The sequence below is a fragment of the Dryobates pubescens genome, chromosome 24 (genome assembly GCF_014839835.1).
Source record: "Dryobates pubescens isolate bDryPub1 chromosome 24, bDryPub1.pri, whole genome shotgun sequence".
Taxonomy (NCBI): Eukaryota; Metazoa; Chordata; class Aves; order Piciformes; family Picidae; genus Dryobates; species Dryobates pubescens.
The window spans coordinates 13,505,951-13,527,158 of record NC_071635.1 but is presented as its reverse complement, the minus strand read 5'-3'; the positions used below and the strand labels follow the sequence as shown (position 1 = coordinate 13,527,158).

The following is a 21,208-nucleotide window of genomic DNA, read 5'->3' as shown; positions in this document are numbered from 1 at the left end:
ATTAGAAACGGTTAGTAATTGTTTGGTATGATAACCTATGGGAGAATTTCAGGGAGCTTGAAGTGGAGGATGTTCTTTCAAAGTTTCATTTAGAAAGGGGCACAAGCTGCTCAGTTTCATTTGATCTGTGTGTTTAAAAGAATAAACTCTGTGCAGTTTGCCGGGGTTACTAGGCGTGTGTGAAGATGGTGGGCCTCCTGACCCAAGGGTTCTCTCTTGTCTTGTTGCAGTCTTCCAAAGTGGTTTTTACAGCCAAACTCAAATAGCAGCGGGGGTGATGTACAACACTAGTGACACAGCACACAGCTGAAGAAGAGCCAGAGCCAGTGTTCAAAATCTGGGGCTGGGCTGAACACGTATTTCTTAAAGCTGTGCAAGTTTCACTCCTGGTCCTAACTTGCAGGGCTTAAGCTGAGTCAAGGTACAGATAAAAACTTTCTGAAGGTTAGAGGAAACCTTTCAGGTGGTGATTTTCAGAATGAATTTATTGGGCTTTGTACAGTGCAGGGATTTTGTTGAGCTGGTCTTTGCTAGCAGAAAGGAGGCTTCTTGGGGATTACTGGATAGGTTCAAGTAAGCTTCATAGAGCAACTGCCCAAACCCTCTGTAGTGAAAATCCTGAGAGGAAAGAAGCTGTGACTAGGAAAACTGAGACACTGCTGTATGTTCTTCCTGGGATATTGTATATAGGTGCTCTAGAAGGTTGTTTTACATTCTTTATCCTGTGTATTTGAAGCTGGCCTTGATTTACCTGAAGGCCCAAATTATGACCCATTCAGTGATGTTTCTTTTTGAAACTTCAACTTCTTGAAGTGCTTTGGTTTTATCACTGCACTTGCTTTCCTACCATAACAATAGTAGTGAGTGTGTTTTACAGGGCAAAGTTACCAAAATACCCTGATTTTTATGTTTCTCAGACACAAAGTGCCATGCCTAATGAGCAGAAAAATTTGTTTTGTGACAACTTGAAATAACATTTTGAATGAAATTTGAAATGAGTACTCTCTGAGTTCAAATTCATGGCCAGGGAAACTGCTGCTAACTTGGTGCTTCTAAGATTCTGTTCTTGCAGAATTTCAAGTTGTCTCAAATACTTTGGGACAAATTTTGCCTCTTTGAGCTACTGAAAACCTGATCTGAAGGAGCACCTCTGCCAGGTGCTGTAATAATTGACAGGATGCAGAAGTTTCAGGAAACTTTGACATGGAAATATATTTTGTATCTAACCCAAATATCTGTAAACAGACTAATGCAGATGAGTAGCTAATAAGCAGTAGATAGCTGATTGCCAGGTTAATTTCAGTTGAACCTTTTAAGCCTTTTCAGATTTGCTTTTAATTAGTATTTTAATTTTTATGTCTTCTTTGTGCAGCTAACAGTAGAAGACAAATACTACACCAAAGCAAATTAATTTGCAGATAGATTAAATAGTAGGTTTTAGGTGGTTGGATTTTTTTTTAAATGAAAAAAGAAGTCCTTTTAAATGTGGGATTGTTTTCTGATTATTGCTCTTCAGCAGCACAAAATCAGTAGCTATTATCCACCTTTCTTCAACAGCAGTTTAACTAGAGCAGTCTAGTAATTTAAACTTGCCTTCCTCTAATTGTCCTATTATATTAGTATCTCTCAAGAGGATAGGGAATACGCCAAGGGCCCTGTCAGAGCATGCAATTCTGTGGATATACTTTGGATGGGAGTTTACCAGGGAGTGCCTGTGATTGAGATACTCCTTTGTTAGAGCTGAAGTAGAGATTTAAGGCTCTAGAAATAGCTTTGCAGTGTACTGTGTAAAAATTGGTGTAGTTATAGAATCTGAATCAAAGAATCACCAAGGTTGGAAGAGACCTCAAAGATCACCAAGTCCAACCTGTCACCACAGACCTCATGACTAAACCATGGCACCAAGTGCCACATCCAATCCCCTCTTGAACACCTCCAGGGATGGGGACTCTACCACCTCCCTGGGCAGCCCATTCCAATGGCTAATGACTCTCTCAGTGAAGAACTTCCTTCTCACCTTGAGCCTAAATTTCCCCTGGTGCAGCTTGAGACTGTGTCCTCTTGTTCTGGTGCTGGTTGCTTGAGAGAAGGGACCAACCCCCATCAATTCACAGTATTTCATACTCTTCATATTTAAGAGTTCAACATGAGTAGACTGACTAGGATAGTGGTGTGTTACTAGAAGCTGCAAGTTATTCTAGACCTTCCCTGGACACTTTCAAGTGTCTCTATGTCCTTCTTAAATTGAGGGGCCCACAACTGGACACAGTACTCAAGGTGTGGCCTAACCAGTGCTGAGTACAGGGGCACAATGACTTCCCTGCTCCTGCTGATCACACTATTCTTGATGCATGCCAGGATGCCATTGGCCTTCTTGGCTACTTGGGCACACTGCTGGCTCCTGTTCAGGTGGCTGTCAATCAGCACCCTCAGGTCCCTTTCTGTTTGGCAGCTCTCTGGCCATTTTGACCCCAAGGTTACATTTCACCCTTTTTTTTTGTTATGTCTTGCTATTGTCTGTCTTTGGTGCAATGGAACAATATAAATGTGCTTTTGAAGGGATATTCTTGTTTTTTTCCCAGTTATTTTGTGGAGGCCTGGCATACATCTAGAATTCCTTAATGCTGACAAACTGTGCTCTACTTTTTCCTTTTCCCCACCACAGTACCTTAAAAATGATTAGGGATACAAATGACAAAACCTTTGCAGAATAAGGGATTATTTTGTTGTCCTTTCTTCTTTATAAAGGTACCTTAAGCTGATGTCTGAGTCGTTGTTCTAGATGTGTGCACCTACATCTAATAGCCACAACCTGAACAGGTCAATTTGTGGGACTGTTTTGATGCTGACAATGTACACAACTGATGTTGGCAGAGGAACTTATTTCCTGGAGACTTGGGAATGCAGTTTCCACTATGCAATTTATAAAACCAGTAATGCCTTCTGTGGACTTGAAAGGCTCACTTTGCAATGGTAATGCAATGCCACCTGCATCCTGCATAGGCTTGTGATGATGAAGAGGATAAAACAGGCTAGTGAATAAAACCAAAGCTGCATTCAGTAGCAGAATATTTCTTACCATTGGCTATATGTTACAGTGTGTTTTAAAAAGAGTAAACCTCAAATATACTTGGTTTTTTCTTTGTGAGTGAGTTAGGAACACTGATTGCTGTTTTATTAATTAATACTCTTGGGTTTGGGTTTGGTTTGCCTTGTTGTTGTTTGTGGTTTTGATGGAGTTTTTGTTGTGGTTTTTTTTCTTGTGGGTTTTTTGGGTGGTGGTGGTCATTTTGGTTTCCTTTGCTTTGGTTTTTGGTTTTAGAATAGAATAGAATAAACCAGGTTGGAAGAGACCTTTGAGATCATTGTGTCCAACCTATCATCCTATCATCATTTTGTGGTTGGTTGTTTTTTTTTCAGTGTGATTTAAATTTTAAGTTCAATTTAGAGGATCTTTTTGCTATGTCTTTCTTTCAGGAACAGCATAATATGTTGTTGTTTTGCTCGGTTGAGGTCTGTGGCCCCTTTGTAAAGGGCTAGCAATTTGTACTTCCATTAGCTGCTTCCCCTCTGGTGGTAGTTTGCTCTGTTTCCAGGAAGGACCTCTTTAGCTTGGGTGATTTTGGTATGATTTCTAGTAAGTTCCACGTAAGAGGCAGCAAAGGGGAAAGATAATAGTGCTCTTTGTGTTCTCTATAAAAATAAGGTCTGTCTGACTGAAATGCCCCTCTTAGACTGTATACAGTCTCAAGCTGTGCCAGGGGAGGTTTAGACTCGAGATGAGGAGAAAGCTCTTCACCAAGAGAGTCATTCGTCACTGGAATGGGCTGCCCAGGGAGGTGGTGGAGTCACCATCCCTGGAGGTGTTCAAGAGGAGATTGGATGTGGCACTTGGTGCCATGCTCTAGTCATGGGGTCTGTGGTGACAGGTTGGACTCGATGATCCTCGATGTCTCTTCCAACATTGGTGATACTGTGTGATACTGTGATACAAAAGTGTAGACAACTTCAGTGTGAAACTAGAGTAATATCAGTACTACTTGGATCCTTTGGCCCCTGTAAGCAGGAATTTTATAGCAATGGAGCTAACTATACAAAAACAAGAGCTAAAATGGAGTGCATGAATTTTACAGGTGATCTGAATGTGCCTGTGCACCTCTGTCCGTTGTCTGCTATAGGGACTTCCTTTATATGCGACTCTACCTGACCTCCAGAGCAGTATCTATGTGTCTATCAATCTGCTTTTGTTCTCTGCCTTATTTTCTTGAATCTTGAGTGCAGCTGAACTACTTTCCTTTAAGTAAAAGACATAAAGAAGATGTTTTGGAAAGTTAAAAAGCAAACAATCAATCTTCAAAACTCCATTTAAGGAAGTCCAGCTCAACATACTTTACTCTTGCCACTGTCTTCCAAGCGCCTTGCAGTTCTGTGGGCCAGAAGACAACAGCACTTCAGTAGTAGTTACATTCACAGTGTTTAACTAAAGAGAATTTGTGAGCAGCACACAAATTTTTGCAGTCATTTATGTACAAATAACTTCCTTAGCAAATTACTGTAGCGTAGAATCATAGAATCAATAAGGTTGGAAAAGACCTGAAAGATCATCAAGTCCAACCTGTCACCCAAGACCTCATGACTACTAAACCATGGCACCAAATGCCACTTCCAATCCCCCCTTGAACATCTCCAGGGAGGGGGACTCCACCACCTTCCTGGGCAGCACATTCTAATGGCTAACAACTCTCTCTGGGAAGAACTTTCTCCTCACCTTGAGCCTAAACCTCCCCTGGTGCAGCTTGAGACTGTGTCCTCCTGTTCGGGTGCTGGGTGCCTGGGAGAAGAGACCAACCCCTTCCTGGCTACAACCACCTTTCAGGTAGTTGTAGACAGCAATAAGGTCTCCTCTGAGCCTCCTACTATATATTTAGCTGCTTCTCCCTCTTAAAATTAGCATCTTTTTCAATCTTAAAATGCAGTACAAGTCTGCCTACAACTAGTTTTACTTGGTCTCTATCCTGAAATTGTTTCTTGGCCGCTTTGCTTCATTGTCATGTCATCCACCCCAGGAAGCAGGTAAGCAACAGCTTGGCTTTCTAAGCTACATACTCCCATAGACCTGAGGTGAAACTTGTTTTGACATGAAGCCTAATCAACAGTATATTGAAATGATGAAAACTGAGAAGGACTCGAACAGCACAAAACTTTGTTTGCCTTTGAATGCAACTGAATGTTATGTACCAGTGGACTTGTTTGAAAACACTGTTGATTGCAATAGGCTCCACTGAATTCACAGAATAAGCATTTCTGTGCAAGTACAATAGTTTTGCTCCTGCATATTTCATAATATATGGCATCAGTGGAGAAAGTGATTTGATGACAATCTCTGTGCTAGTCTGTAATAATCACATTCCTTTTGGGTTATGCATCGAAGAGAAGGGCTGCCTGCTAGGCTGGAATTCATGCAGTGTGCTTTTCAAGCAGTCACTCACTTTTCATTTATAATTAACACAGCTATGCAAATATGCAGTCTGCTTCCCTTGTTCTTTGTGTTCTTGAGCCATTTTTTTTGGAAGAAAGGTATGGCCATGGGAACCAATTAGCAGGCCTGCACTTGAATATTGAACATGCAGAAATGAGACTTGACAACAGTATTTGGAGGCAAATGACTGCTATTCTCAGTCCATCTAGCTCACTTGCTTTTCCATCTTTAGCTTGTTACCTTCCTTCTCTCTGGATGCCTGGGTCAATCTTTTATTGCCAGAAATGTTAAGATGGGCACATATTGCTGCTTCTCGTGATGGTGCTGGCTAGCTCCTTCCCTCAAGCGAGGGAACTGATAATTCACCTAGTGGTCCTTAAAGACTTGGGATGATAAGGAAATTATGTGTTTAATAAACTTTAATATTAGAAGCATTAGTAAACAATTATAGTTTTAAATCTGAGCAGATTTCATGACACCTTCAGAAGTCTGTGGATCTGCCTCAGTGGGTCAAACAGCACTGTTGCCTTCAGCACTGATGCAGGTGTTTATTCTGAAGTTTAAAACACACTTTTCACTCAGAATTGTCTCCACCAGGTTCCTCAGAAAATGGATCCTTGGTGATTCCAGCTTCGGTGAGAGCAGACTATTGGAGGAGAGTGGCTGTGGTGGATGGAGTGAGCACTGCAGTGTGCAGTCTTGTTAGACTGAATGGTTAGGGACAGGCTGAAACACTGCCAGGCTTGCTGCTGAAGCCTGCATCCTCTGACACTGGGTTCTAAATCTGCTTTAGAAATCACTCTGCTAATTCTTTGTCTCTTTTTCATTGGTTACATTCCAAATGCAGATGTTCTGTGGATAGATACCAGGCAACTGGTACTCCTTGTCCCAGGCTGCTAAACAAAGTCACCAAACCTAGTAATTATTCTCCTGATGCTCTGTTGAACAGTGTGTGTGAGAGATTGTCTCTTCCTGTCTGTCCAGTTGCATGGCATAAACATGTACCTCTGTGTGTGTGTGCAGGACTGATTTTTAGCTTACTGCACCTCTTCTTTTGCTCATACTTAATTTTCTTGGGGCAATTTTTTTATCTTGTGATGTTGCTTGAAGGTTTTAAATGCATGACGTGCCTGTTGTTTACGACCGTCATGCACCAGTGGTACTTTACATTCAGTGTGTGACACAGCTAATGATGGCTTCTCCCTGGACATTTATAGAGCTCTTTGTTGATTCGTGTGCCTGGAGCATGCAAAAGAAACTGGTTATTTTTGGTTTTAAATTGAGTTTTGATATTTCCATGTTGAAAGATAAGAGAAATGGAGGAAGGAGGAAAACTACAGTGCAGCAGTCCCCACTGTAGAATCCCAGAATCGCTATGATTGGAAAAGACTTTTAAGATCATCAAGTCCAACCGTTCTCTGCCTCTACCAGTTGAGTTTTGTTCTGTTCCATTGCCTTCACTTGCAGATACTGCGTGTTTCAGATTGTACCATTACATATTCATTGGGCCAGAACAGGAGTGAGTTCAGAATGAAATTGGGGTGGGAGGGAAGATATACAAATAAATCAGATCAATCATAATTTTTAAAGGTGTGTGGAGAAACCTTCTGATTACATATTGCCACTTGTGCAGGCAAGGAGTGCTGTGCTTGTTGCTGTAGTGGCCTAAAGAAAGGGAAACAAGGACTGAGAAAGTGTAAGTCACATTTCCATTTTTATGGAAACAACAGCAACTGCCTTGCTGGCTTGGATCAATTAATTTGCAAATCAAGCTCCTGTCAGCTCTATGTTTGTTTATACTCATAATTTGCCCTAATGTGATGTTTAAATACATCTTTTTTATGTAGGTCAGTCTCAGACTTGCAGGACTCTGGCATTAGAAAACGTGTAGGGGTTAACTTCTGGAAGTCCAAAGAGCGTGACAGTTTCCTTTCAGACCAGGATAACAACAAAGTGTTATTGTATATTAAGTCAGCCTGGTAAGGTGGTCAACCACTTGGCACTTTGGTCAGGATATGTTAAGCTGTTGAAACATTTTCAGTCTTGTAGCCACACATTTACTTGGGTTTTTAAAGGTATGTATGATTTACTAACATCTGTTGTGTTCCCTTTCTCCTTGGAAATGCTGTAGTCCATTTGTTGAGGCAAGACCCATTTACATGCTGGTTTGACACGGGGAGGAGAAGACAAATGACATCAATCCACTAAGCTGTAGCAACTCAGGGTCATGTTCTTCATTCAGAAGTCATTTAAGCTGGATTTGCATTCCAAAATTATTATCTGTTTTTGCTCATAACCACCCTTTGGACATTGAACCCTTCTTTCTCATTGCTGTTGTATATGTTATTAATTAACATAGGCTTCTTGGGTTGCAAGGCTATCTGGAATTGGCTCATTTCTAACTGTTCCTTTATTTTATTGTCAGTAATGATTTTGGCTTGGAGCAATTGAAGTAGTGAGACATGTGAAATACAAAGAATTAGATGTAGCTTGCAAGATTTATACAAGAACACATTTAATTGGCGTGGTTGCACGATGAGTGTGTTCTGCTGAGTTTCATGTTAAAACATAATGGTTTGCAATGGAAAGAATTATTTAAATTTGAAGCTTGGGGGGTAGATATATTTTGAGATTTTACTGAGAGAATTAAAAAAAGGAAGGGGGGGAAAAAAAAAGTGAAAGTTTTGATTTAGCAGAATAAACAAGTATCCATGCCTGGATAAACTAACGTGGGTCAGTGTAAGGAGCTGGCTCGCTATGACTGTAGTGAAGGCCTTGCACTGCATGTGGAAACACAAATTATGTAAAACTCTGGGAGCTCAAGGCAGGGAAAAGGTCTTTCTGCCTGGAGGAGGAGCAGGCACTCTGGGAAAGCTGGGCAAAGCTGACCATGGCAGGCAGCAGCAGGGTGAAGGTGAGCCAGGCCTGCCCTACCCGAGGGCAGATGTTTGTCAGCGCAGGGTGGCTGAGGGGCTCTCGGTGCCTGACAGGAGCTGTGCTCTGTCTGGGATCCCCCTGCTCACACTTGCTGGGCTGGAGCTCAGACAAGGATTTGCTCTCCTTGTTGGTGAAATGGGGAGGAGTGTGGTTGGGGGATTTTTCCTTCCTTGATTAATACAACAATGAGGACTATTTTTTTGAAGTTCTGGAAGGGTGTCTGTGTTGAAGGTGGGTTTTGTGTGGTGAGGATTGCCCTAGGCATGTGGCAGGTTTTAATTGAAACAATTTTGCTAATAGTACTGTTTCTGAAACTTGGTTGGTTCATTTATTTTTATTGCCAGTCTTCTAGCCCCTCTTTTTCTGTATTCCTTTGCTCTGCTTCATAACTTATGATGTTCACTTTTGTGGTTATACATAGCACAATCTGAGGGACCTTGGGCTGTTTGCCTGGAGAAGAGCAGACTGAGAAGGGGATCTTACTCATGTTGTACAACTATTGAGAAGGGTGGTTGTCAGGAAGAGGCCAGCCACTTTTCATTGGTGTCCTGTGATGGGATGAGGGACAACAGAAACAAACAGTAATACAGGAAATTCTACCTCAGCATGAGGAAGAACTTCTTTCCTGTGAGAGTGTCAGAACACTGGACCAGGCTGCCCAGAGAGGTTGTGGAGTGTCTGTCTCTAGAGACATTCAAAATCTGTGTGGACATGTTCCTGTGTGACCTGCCCTGTGTGATTCTGCTTTGTCACTGGGGATGGGACTCGCTGATCTCTGGAGGTCCCTTCCAACCCCTGCCATTCGATGCTTCTCTTATCCCAAACCCTTTCTCACTTTTTCTCTGTGCTTCTGCAGTTCTGCAAAACTTATTCTCATAATTTCTTTTTTGCTGGTTTTTGCTTGGTATTTTCTGTTACACTTTCCCCCTCTCATTATTAAATGATCTGTTACCCTTCTTTCCTTCCCTTCAAAATATCCAGCTGTTCAGAACAAGCCAGGGGAGTTAGACTGTGCCATTAACCTTGGCATTTTGTAACAGTGAAAGCTGCAAAAAGCACTCAGTGTCTTTGGATTGAAACTCTTGTTTCTTCCAAGAGGCAATGAGCAGTGGTCTTTGTTTGGAGATCTAAATCTGAGCTGCTATTTATTTTTTCCTAATTACAAATAAATTATTTGCAGAGATGATAATAAAGGAATTCACCTGGAAGTACATTGTCTTCTCCTTTATATTTAAAAAATGGGACTGGCTCTAAATGATTACCCTGCAGAGGGACTACAAAAGGAAGAGTGATATTCAGATGAGTTTCATTACTTTGGTTTAGCAGGAGGTTTGTTCACATATTGAGCGTGTCCATTCTTTGCTGATTTGGGGAAACTGGGAATTGTTGGCAAACAAAGCAGTGCACTGTGGGGCGAGATTGCTGTTGATATGTGGGTGTCAGTGCAGTGTTACAGCCCTTTCTCTGGTGGTCCACAGACAGAAAAATACCTTGGCAATGTGTGTGGAATCTTCCACCATTATAGCACTTACCTGTCCTCAGTGTCCTGATGAAAACTTTCATAGCTGTGAAGAATTTGCCAAAAATAGGTAATGCTTTATTGTTAACGTTTGCTTTGCTTGTAAATAGCAAGTTCAGTACAGGTGTGTATCACAGTATCACCAAGGTTGGAAGACACATCAAAGATCATCAAGTCCAACCTGTCACCACAGACCTCATGACTAGACCACGGCACCAAGTGCCACGTCCAATCCCCTCTTGAACACCTCCAGGGACGGTGACTCCATCCCAGCACATCCCAATGGCGAACAAGTGCAGCTATACAGAATGGAGAGGAGACTAAATGTTTGTTGACAATAATTTAACTGAAGGAATAGAATGCTGCAGTGACATGGTTGGGGTTTTTTCTGTTTTTTCTTTTCCAGGACTTCTGATGGTGGAAAGACAGTTGGTACCATTGAAGTCAATCTTGTGAAGATGGGAGAGCTAGAGGATAGGGAGACAGATCACATCACAACAGACTCCCAGGATCAAAAGGTAGGATCTCAGTTCATTGCACAGAGTTAATTAGAGTGTTCAGCTGTACGAAGAGCCTGAAGTACTAATACCAAATTGTGTTAAGGACCTAATGAAAAAAACAATCTGGAATAAACTGTGTAGACTTAATCTCTCTAAAAATATTTCTAAAAATTGAATTATATGGAGTAATACTTCCTCCTTAGCTTCCTTTTCCCTCCTTTTAGGAACAGGAAAAAAAAAGATTGTGACCTCAACTGACCACATTTAATCATGCCTGATCAAGAAACTGTCCACTGAGATGCCGTAAATGTGACTTATGCTTCCCCTGAACAGTTCCTCTGTTTTCAGCCTTTTAAGTCCTGTTCACCTAGGTTTTTATGTGCAACCTGTGCACAAAATGCTGAAAAAAATGGAAAGAATGGCAGACAAACAAGCCAAAAAAAGAGGTGAATCCCCTTTCGAAGGGGCAAAATCAGCTTCATTTCATGGGAGCACACAGTGGTGGGAAGATAACAACAGGGCTGCTCCAGAAATGGTTTTTCAGAGTGATAGTACAGGGCAGAGTCAACTAGAAGATATATGTAGGGATTCTGAGTTAAGGTGCTCATACTATGTGATGAGAGGAAGGGCAAAAGGGCTTGGAAAGAGCAAAAATGCCATTAAGTAGGCAGGTGGTTGCAGGTAAAAGCAATGGAGACTGGAGCTGCAGATGATATAGGAGGGAGTGGATTTGAGAGGACTGCAGAACCCAAGGAAAGAGGGGGAAACAAATGGGCTTTTCTCTATGATGACAGGATGTTTGGACTGGGAGAGATTCAGAAATTACTGCTCAGAACAAGGAAAATGGACTCTGAATGATTTTCAGTTAATAAAAAGGTCTCTCTGACTGGGGCCCTGAGTGAGGGCAGCTGGCATTACCAGTACAGAGTTGCTTCCTCCCACCTCCTCTGCAGCCCTTTTCTCACTGACAGAATGCTTGCAGCCCTAATACTGTGCTGCTGTACATGCTGCTATGATGTATCTTGTTCTTCATGAAAAAGAAAACATATTTTCTGTAATGCAGGAGGGAATGTAAAATTAAGGAGTGCCTTTTTTTTGTTTGTTTGAAAGTAACATATGAGAATGTATTTTGGAGAAAGGAGCATTGTTCTGAATATCTTTTCTACTCAGCCTAACAGTCTCCTTTTGGGCCAGACTCTGAGAGTAGATTTTACACTTCTTTTGCCACCATTCTTTTCAAAGGACTTCAATGCCCTTTTAAAACAATGGACCAGTGGGAGCAGCAGTTCCAAAGAAGCCAAATCTTTCTAGTTTTGTGCTATAAAACTTGCACAAGCTCTGTGACATGAACTGGTTTTTCAGCCTTCTCTTTGATTTTGCTTTTGTTCTATTTGAAAATGTGGAGTAAGACTGTTCTCAATTATTTTAGATGTAATTAATGAGCTGTGTCTAGCTTGGGGGAGCCAGAAGGCTTTAATAGCATCTTTTTAAGGGGTTCTAATACTTGTCATAAAGACCAGGCTTGTGATAACTATGTTTTCTGTGGTCTTTAAACAGGTCCTTAATTTTTTTGGATCAGCTGCATCATAGACTCTTGGTTTGTATGTTCGTAGCAAGGATGCAGTTGTGAGAATGTGGAGTTACTGAATCACTTCAAAGAAATAAGATCTGAATTAGATTTGCTATCTCATTAGGTAGACTATGTGCAGGGAACTACTCATGGTAGTGTAAGGTGATAATTAAGTCTGAGGTATTAGTTCTTTGCTTCAAGCTCAACAACAGAACATCTGGAAACTGGGGAAGCCCTGGGAGCAGAACTCCCTAGCACCTTTAGAGGCTGGTTTTTGGGTTTGTGTTTGGTGGTGGGTTTTTTTCTGACTGGGAGGAGGAGCATTAAAGAATATATTCCTGGTACAGTTAATATAAATGTACACTGGTTGATTTTCCATAAACTTGTTTTACTTTTTTCATACACTAAACTTAAAAAACCCCACAAAGGGTCTTCCAATTCACTTGTGTAACAGATGACTTTAATCACAGACTGCCAGCACATTTTAAAGACTCTTTGTGGTTCCTGTTTTTCCTTTGATTAAAAATTCATGGAGTGCTTTCTGACACTGTGCATGTGAAAACTGCCTTGCCAAACCTCCCTGAAAGCACAGAACTTGTCAAAAATTATTTTAACCTCTGCCATTGTATTGGGAGGAAAACTTTCTGTTTTGTTACGAATAACTGATCACACTTTGCCACTGTCTCTGCTCTATTTCTGATTGTTACAGTATACTGGAACAGAACTGTAAAGGGGAAAGTGTAAATTACAACCAAAGATTGGGAAGTTACATTATGAGTGATGTTTTTCAGTCTGCCACTTATAAGCTGCTATGAATTTCCAAGTCACACCTGAACGTGTTACAGTTGTGGTTGCATGTCTTTTGCAGTGTGCATTGGTTCGTGAATGTACAGCCACTGAAGGCATAAGTGGTAAAGACAGCTTGCCTTCCTTAAATGCAGGTAAGTGTTCTCAAATCTGTAAAACATGCCTGCTGCAACCCTGTGTCAGAGCCTGAAGAAATCACAAAGATTTGGGGCAGAAATCTTGAAAGGCTTTTCAAGTGATGTGCATTTTAATGTTTTATACATATTTCACGGTATCCTTTCACAGAGAGATGTGAGGAAAACCTTCAGAAATGTGTGTCAGTTCTGCTTTCTGAAACCCTACTCAAATCTCCAACTTGCATCTTTACTGCTCAATGATTTTCAAGGCTGTCAGTGACTTCAGTGGGCACAGAATTAACCTCATAAGTTTTTCTCATGTCATTGCATGACATTCTGTTAAAGTAATTATGCATTATTTGTAACTGCATACCCTGGAGAGTTAATCTCTCTCATAGGTGATGAAGTGGCAATTTGAGTTTGATCTGGAAGCTATATGTCCTAAAATGAAGGAAGCTGTTGGCAAGGCATTCTCAATTCTAGGTCAATTCTGGGCTGGAATGTTGGGTGCTGAACCAGATCTATTTCTCTTTCATTATGCTGAGAAATATTACATACTGATTTGCTGCACCATCAAAGTTTTATTAGTCCAAGTTTATGAATCTCCATTACAATGTCACAAATAAGTTATGTGGATCATCTGAAACTGCAGCACTGTCAAGAATTCTCTGCATTTGTTGCATAGAGTTGAGGAGAAATGTTACTGAAGTTTTAAAACCTTTACTGAAACTTTTTCATGCGACTGTGCTGATAAGAGAGATTTATTAGACTAGCTTTGCAGTCTGAAGGGAGCACTAGAGCACTCCAAAAATACTGTTTTTCCTTATATGAATGCTGTAATTTTTTTTTTCTGTGAGTTGTTGAGACTAGATCAGAAGCAAGGGGGAAAAAATTTTCTTAGGAACTGCAATTTCTTTTTATTAGTTCAATGTGAGGCTACATATGTTTGTGGGAAAGAGATTCACTGAGAATTACTAAATGCACAGGAACTGCATCTGGCTCTGGAAATTCCTGAATTGAAAATTGCTGGAGGCAGGGAGAATATCTTGCTCTTTAGGTATCTATTTATGGCTCTTCTTGGAGACAAGATATGGAGGCAGTGCGATGATTTGGTCTAACTCGGTTGTTTGGTTCTGATTTTGTATGTCATCCTGATAAGTGGGTCTTAAAGAAATGACATCCCTCTTCAGAGGAAATGTTACTGATTTGCAACTGATTTCAGTTTTTCAATTTGCTTCCTCCACTGAGTGGGTTTGATTGAGGTTTTTCAAGGAGTATTTTTGGATGGGCAAATGCTGCGGTTTGGGGAACTTACTTTGTTGGAGTTTCCAAGGTAGAGGACAGTTTTGTGAATTAGTAAGTCTGGATTATTTTGTCAGGAGGTTTTACACATGATTCTGCAGTTTCTTCTCTAGATATACTGCACTTAACATTTCTGTGTTTATTGTTCTCATGTCCAGAGAGTTTGTGGAGTCTCCTTCTCTGGAGACTTTCAAAACCTGCCTGGATGCATTTCTGTACAACCTCCCCTTTGATCATCCTGCTTAATAGAGGGGTTGGACTGGGTGATCTGTAGAAGTCCCTTCCAACCCCTAACACTCTGTGATTGTAGACACACCATATAAACCCAACCCCCCCACCCCACTTCATAAAGTCAAAAATACTATGAAGGAGGTTTTGTCATGGGTTGTTTTTTAAGAGTTAAGGGGAAAGAGCAGAACTATAGATGTGTGTGCAAGAGATGACAGCACACAGGATATTGGAAAGAGTTCTGTGTCACAGGAAGTTAGTTCTAATAAAACTTTTTCTTCGGTGTGTTTCCTGTGCTTGTGACTTCCTCTTCTCACCCCAGTGTTACCTCACTTCCCTGCTGACACCTGGCACTAGTTCCAGGTTTTGTCAGTCCCACTCTTTTTATTGAATTCCCAATTTCTCTTCTCAGGAAATTTTAGCTTTCCTTTTATACTTCTTTGCCCAACCAGTCAGACTTCTTCCCCAGCATGTCTCCATAACTGGGCTTCATGTAGATTAAAGCCCTCTGTGCTCCCTGGAGTCTGGTTTTCTCATATGGCTACCAGTCCTTGAGTGTATTGTGCCACACGCTAGCTCTGCCCAAAACCATATTCACCCACTTTGTACAAATGACATCTGCAAAACTTTGTTGGTGTCAGAGGCCGAGAAGGATGTAAGAATTTTCATGAAGGTAGACTTTTGGAGTGTGTATGAGGCATTAAATTCCAGTTTTGAGTCTATTTACTTATGTCAGTGTCAGATCTGGGTGGACCAGTAAAATGCACACCTCTGGAAAAGATGTAGTGTCAGAATGCAAGTCTGTAAAGCACAGAACTGTTCTGTTGTACGTTTCTGGCCTCATGCACTTAGACCATCTTAAGTGAAAATTGAGAGAGAAATAAGCAGTTTAAGCCAGACAAATTTCAGTGTGGCAAAATTAGAGGCAATCAAAAACAAGCACTGAAGGGAAAGGAATGGTTTCAGCCACCTGAGAACATCAGTATTGCCCACGCTACTTTCGCTGCACTACACGTCTCCAGTTCAGTACCTATTCCATGTACGTGTGTGTTTAGTATATGTCTATACTGTTGTAAAGATTTCTAGTTCTTTCTGTCTCATGTCATTTATCAGGACTTCAAAACTCTGGGACTGAAAAAATACCTCTGTGAATCTTCAGGCCTATAGGCAGAGATGCACATTGGCATTCTTCTGAAGTTTAAATCTTAATAGAAGGAGCTTGCGGCCCTCCAGTGAGTTATGAGGCACTTAGTGAGTGAGTGGGAATGATACCATATTTCACTGAGGCTTATCACTATTCTATTTATACCTCAAGAGACTGAATTTATCTCTTTCAAAATTCAGTTATTTATTTATAAGACTGGAGAGTTTGCCAGTTGTTTGCATGTAAGCATACTGCACTTGGCAAAAAAAAAAAAAGATAATACAATTAAGCAAATATTAAGAAAGCTGGAATGCTTCCTCCTGAGATGGTGGGCATAACACACCTACCCCACAAAAGATATAAATGGAAAGAAACCTGGTTAGTAAATTAGTATCAGGCAATGGTTTGCTTTGATCCGTGCTCAATAGGGAACAAAACTGAAAACACTGTTTTCAATCTTTTAGCATTTCTATTTTATTGTGCTTGCAGGAGAAGCAATGGGAAGGTTATTTCGTGGAATAAAAAGCACAGAGGTCTTCACATTTCAAAATGAAATGCACAAAAATATAGAGGCTTAAATATATAGTATGGGCTTTCAGGCTTCAAGCTATAGGGAAAGCTAGGCATAAGCTATAGGGATACAGGCATAAGCTATAGGGAAAGGCTTCTAAAATATTTTTTCTCTTTTTATAACCACTGCAGTTCATCTGGACTTTATTTCTGCCCCTGTACACTGCACTGGCTAGGCCACACCTTGAGTACTTTGTCCAGTTCTGAGCCCCTCAGTTTAGGAAAGATTTTGGCTTCTTGGAACGTGTCCAGAGAAGGGCAACAAAGTTGGGGAGGGGTTTGGAGCACAAGCCCTATGAAGAGAGGCTGAGGGAGCTGGGTTTGCTTAGCCTGGAGAAGAGGAGGCTCAGGGGTGACCTTATTGCTCTCTACAACTACCTGAAGGGAGGTTGTAGGCAGGTGGGGGTTGGTCTCTTCTCCCAGGCAAGCAGCACCAGAACAAGAGGACACAGTCTCAAGCTGTGCCAGGGGAGGTTCAGGCTGGATGTTAGGAAGAAGTTCTTCACAGAGGGAGTGATTGCCCATTGGAATGTGCTGCCTAGGAAGGTGGTGGAGTGACCACCATTGGAGGTGTTTAGGAGGAGACTTGATGGGGTGCTTGGTGCCATGGTTTAGTTGATTAGGTGGTGTTGGGTGATGGGTTGGACACAATGATCTTGAGGGTCTCTTCCAAACTGGTCTGGTCTAGTCTAGTCTAGTCTCTTTTTCAGTAGCACTCCTGATCACTGTCTAAACACAGGGAGAATCCATTATCTTTAGGAAACTTTTACTCACTTTAATAACCACTGTTTACAGAAGCCAAATCTAGTCTTGACATTCCTAACTCTCTGGGTATTTTTACATGCTTCCTGGATTTCTTTTTTACACAACTTGCTGTAATTGAGAACCAACTATTGTTGTGACTGTCTAGGAACACACATCTGAGTTGTATTATGTATGAAATCACATGACCTCACTAGTTCTGTTTATGTGAAAAGCAAAGTCACATGCAGCTCTTATTGTCAGTCTCACATTTTACCCATGCTGCAAATGGGATTTTTTTTCATTTCTTGTTTAAACAAAACTCCCAGGCTTTTTTTGTCCCCCCTGAGTTTGGAAATGTGAATTTCTTTATAAACAGAGAGATGTTTTGGCAATTTTCTGAAACTTGCAACACATTTGAGGTGATCCTTATCAGTAAATTCAGACTCAGAGGCGGTATACCTGGAGAGTAGCTTAATAATTCTAATGATGATCAAAGTCACAGCTTTTGATTCACATTTTCAGAGTGGTTCCAGGTCTCCCTTGCTATCATGCTATGATCATGTTAGTGTTAGCTTTTGTCTTTTTTTTTCCCCATGATGATGGTGGTGATAGTGGGAAGATGGAAGAAAAGAGATTGTGGAGCTGCACATGTGCATTAGGTTCTTACAGACTAATGTGAATTTTTGAACGTAACAGATTGTGAGTGCAAATTTAAGAGCTGTGCTTGGACAAGCATCCTTTGATTACTTTTTAGGGAGTAGATATTAAAAGGTAAAATGGAGATAAGACCTTAATGTGCCTGGAGCATCATCATTTGAAATGTCCTGGTAAAAAGCATCAGCTCATTTTCTAGTGAACTAGTGCCACTTAGGGAAAAAACAGGAAATAACCTACAACCCCAAAATATCATCTGGTCTGGTAGGTTTCTGCTTAAGGGGAAATTTGAATTGGCCCTTAGTTTCTTCAGCTCTTCCTGGCATCTGAAGATTGTAATCCCCTGCCTTGTTGATGATCATCTTCAAGATGATTGGTGCCACATATCTACTTTGTGGATTGACAGAGGCTGTCAATATTACTGACAAAACTGAATTTGTTCAATAGAAGAACCTCAGCAAAAGAGGATGAAAATAGGAAAGCATCACAGCATACTCTAAGCAAGTAATATCATAAATCCCAGGCGCTAGATGTAGGTCAGTCATAGGCACAGGACTTGAAGGTGCTTTTTTACATAGTGGACAATAGTTATGTTTGTGTGGTGAGGATTCTCAAGCTGTAAAATGTGTGTAAAAGTGCTTGAACCAGTATTGAGGTATTTTGGGTCTTAGGAGTAAAGAAAAATTGCTGTTGTTTATATGCCATAGCTGTGGACCATCTACTAGGCATATTTCATAACACTAAGTTGGAATTTAGTTTAAGCAGAGTCACTAATGAAAGCAAAATTACTGTAAGAAGTCTTCCAGTTCCTCATCAAAGACTAATGATCAAAGAGATTTCAGTGGAGTGATGGGAATAGAAAACCTCTATCTACAATTACTTAACCAGGATTATTTACAACCTTCTTGTCTTTACAAGTTGCCAACAACTGTTTTATTACAGATATCTTTTAATGTGTGCTCTTGTTTTAGGCCTTTCCTAAAGGACTTCTGTTTAAAAAGTAGTTTGATTAGACAGACAAGACAGTTTGTGTACCTTCAATAGCTGGTCTGTGTTTTTCATTTTCTGTAAATCAGCCTACACAGGCAATAATGGTGGTAGTGAGTTGTGAAGCTGAAATTTCTATTTAGTAGATGTCATTCTGACAGCAAGTTTCCTCTCAGCACACATGGGAAATGCATGCCTCTGAGTTATAGACCATTCAGTGGCAGATCAATGGGAGCCTGCTCCAAGGCAGCTTTTTCCAGCAAGCTGATAGAAAGGTACTGTTGGAGGATTTAGATGGCTGTCCAAAGTCATTCTGAGGTGGGAAGCAGGGGATGTGTGTGTTAAATTACAATCATTTGTCTCCAAGTAAGCTTGTCGAAGTAGTCAAATGAAACTTTTCTTTCTTGACTTCTTTCCCCATTTGTTCTTTCTGGAAAATTAGTGAAGGGGGAAGGGCAGGTGAAGAAAAAAAGGCAAGGAGAGAGTAGAAATTGCCCATCTTTGTTACAGAGCATCATTGCAAGACCTGATTGAAAACAAACCCAACATATAGAGCTTGAAGATAAAAAACGTGGTGGATTTTGGGCATAACCTTCTAAGACATCAAGTACCACGTTTTCCTATGCCAGGTTACAGAACTGATCAGAGAACAGTGTGTGTAACATTTACACACTGTTTATGCTTACTTCTATGTAGTAGCAGTCTCTTAACCATATTAATGGTCAAGCTGACTCTGAAGTGGTATCTTTTTGACCATGGCAATGGTCAAGCTTCCTATAATGTAGATGCAAACCATCTATTGATGGTGATTGGACTGTTGATGACTTCTGTGCATATCATTAGGAAGATGTGTGAGGTATAGCCCAATACTGAGGCATGCTTCGCTTATCCCATGCAGTTTATCAGCAATTTATTAGCTATGTGATTCTAGCAGATGGTAAGCAATGGTGTTGGCTGTATGTGAGTTCATTGTTCATTTGTGCATTCCATTTCTCCTGTGTCTTAAGTTAGGAATAAGTGCAAGAGTACGTCTTACATGTGTCTTAAGTGTAAGAGTAGGGAGCACAATTTGCATTCTTGCTACACTGAAATGCTAAATTCACAGGATAGCTACTGTGATTTATCCTCTATACTGCTAATACTTTCTCCTCCACATGCTGCTACAATAAATAAAATAAAAAATTAAGGGTTTTGATAGAATTTTAATGGTTCTGAAATTAATTATGGAAGCAAGAGTGGGGATAATGTATCATTTTGGGGTGAAATTGTTGCCATAAATTTTGAGAGAGTCCTACAATCGCGGTAATGATTCAATTTTTCTTCTCTGCAGTGTTAAAAAACCCCATCTGTAAGTTATATAGATTTCCTACTTCTGACAACAAGTGGATGAGGATCCGGGAACAGATGGCTGAGACAACCCTTTCTTTCCATGTTCCTAAGGAACTGATCAATCTGCACATAAAGGAGGACATGAGAAGGTAAGGGAGTTGTCACAGTGGTAGATGTTAAACTTTATTTCTTCTGATTTGCAATAATGTGAGTGATGAGCTAAAAATACCCATTCTTAGTATGAAAGAGGCAAAATACAGCAATCTTTATGGCTGCCTAAAATTCACAGCTGTAACTGAACAACAGCATTGATTGTTCAGAACTGTTAGGGCTCCAGGGACTTAGCAAGTTGTGAGAAATGAACTGTGCTGGAGTGTGGTCATGGTTTGAAGTGTATAAGCATCAAGATTTGGTTAATAGAAATACTCTGAAGAAGTTAACATTTTGTGTAGGAGCAACATAGGACAAGGCTGTGAGCTACACTGTGGTGTTTGGCTTTGTGTCTGGGCTGTGCTGATATCACAACCAAATCTTATTTAAGCAATGGAAAATGACATTACTGTACTTAATAAAGGAGCAAGGGGACTATAAATCACATTTCTTCGATGCAGATCAGTTGACATAACAAAGTGATACCAAAGTAATATGTATTTGGAACCTTTTTTTCATGTTTGTACTTGTCACAAGGAGGGACACTTGAGGATCCTTACAGTATGTATGGCCAGGTCAAAAAGATAAGGGGACACAAGAGTCCCCAAGTCCTTCCTATGTTCAAATTCTTACTGCAGTAACTAAAATGGCAGCCTGTCCTTGAATATTTTTAAGCTGTGCTTACAGCTGCAGACAGAAAGCAATGTTTTAGGCAGTTCAGAGCTTCTCTGAAAGCATACCTGCTTTTTCATTGATTGTGCTTGGTGTAGAAGATGATACTGCCTCTTTCCCGTGAACATTGCCTGGCACGTAGGTGGGCACCTGGTCTCATGTGCAAGAGTAACACTGAGAGCTGGTGCTGCATCCCAAAGCCAATTCATCCAAATCCCTCCAGCAGAGGGGTTGTTTACAGTGGTTGGTTATCCTGCAATAGGACCTTCTTTTCTTTTTTTTCATTCAGCCTATTTCTGTATGATCTTTTCATGCCAATAGAACAGCATGTGGGAGACCAGAATCTTGCTTTTAACAAAGTCAATGGACTGATACATACTTATGCATGGTGATGATGGGTTATAAAAATCATATGAATTGTTATGATACTTTATTCATTTAATGCTGTGTTTAGGCATTTATGGCCTGATCTTGTTTGAGAATACTGATGTGCAAGATTT

At 40.6% G+C, this 21,208-nt stretch overlaps 1 protein-coding gene across 4 annotated transcripts in view; it reads left to right on the top strand.

The window, feature by feature from the left end:
• INPP4B (inositol polyphosphate-4-phosphatase type II B) overlaps positions 1-21,208 on the top strand; it is a 319,510-nt gene that overhangs the window by 187,838 nt on the left and 110,464 nt on the right. For all 4 annotated transcript variants that reach the window (XM_054172577.1, XM_054172578.1, XM_054172576.1 and 1 more), the window contains 3 exons: positions 10,342-10,453; positions 12,874-12,946; positions 19,888-20,035. In XM_054172577.1, coding sequence (XP_054028552.1) covers positions 10,342-10,453; positions 12,874-12,946; positions 19,888-20,035 — 333 coding nt within the window. The remainder of the gene's footprint in view (positions 1-10,341; positions 10,454-12,873; positions 12,947-19,887; positions 20,036-21,208) is intronic.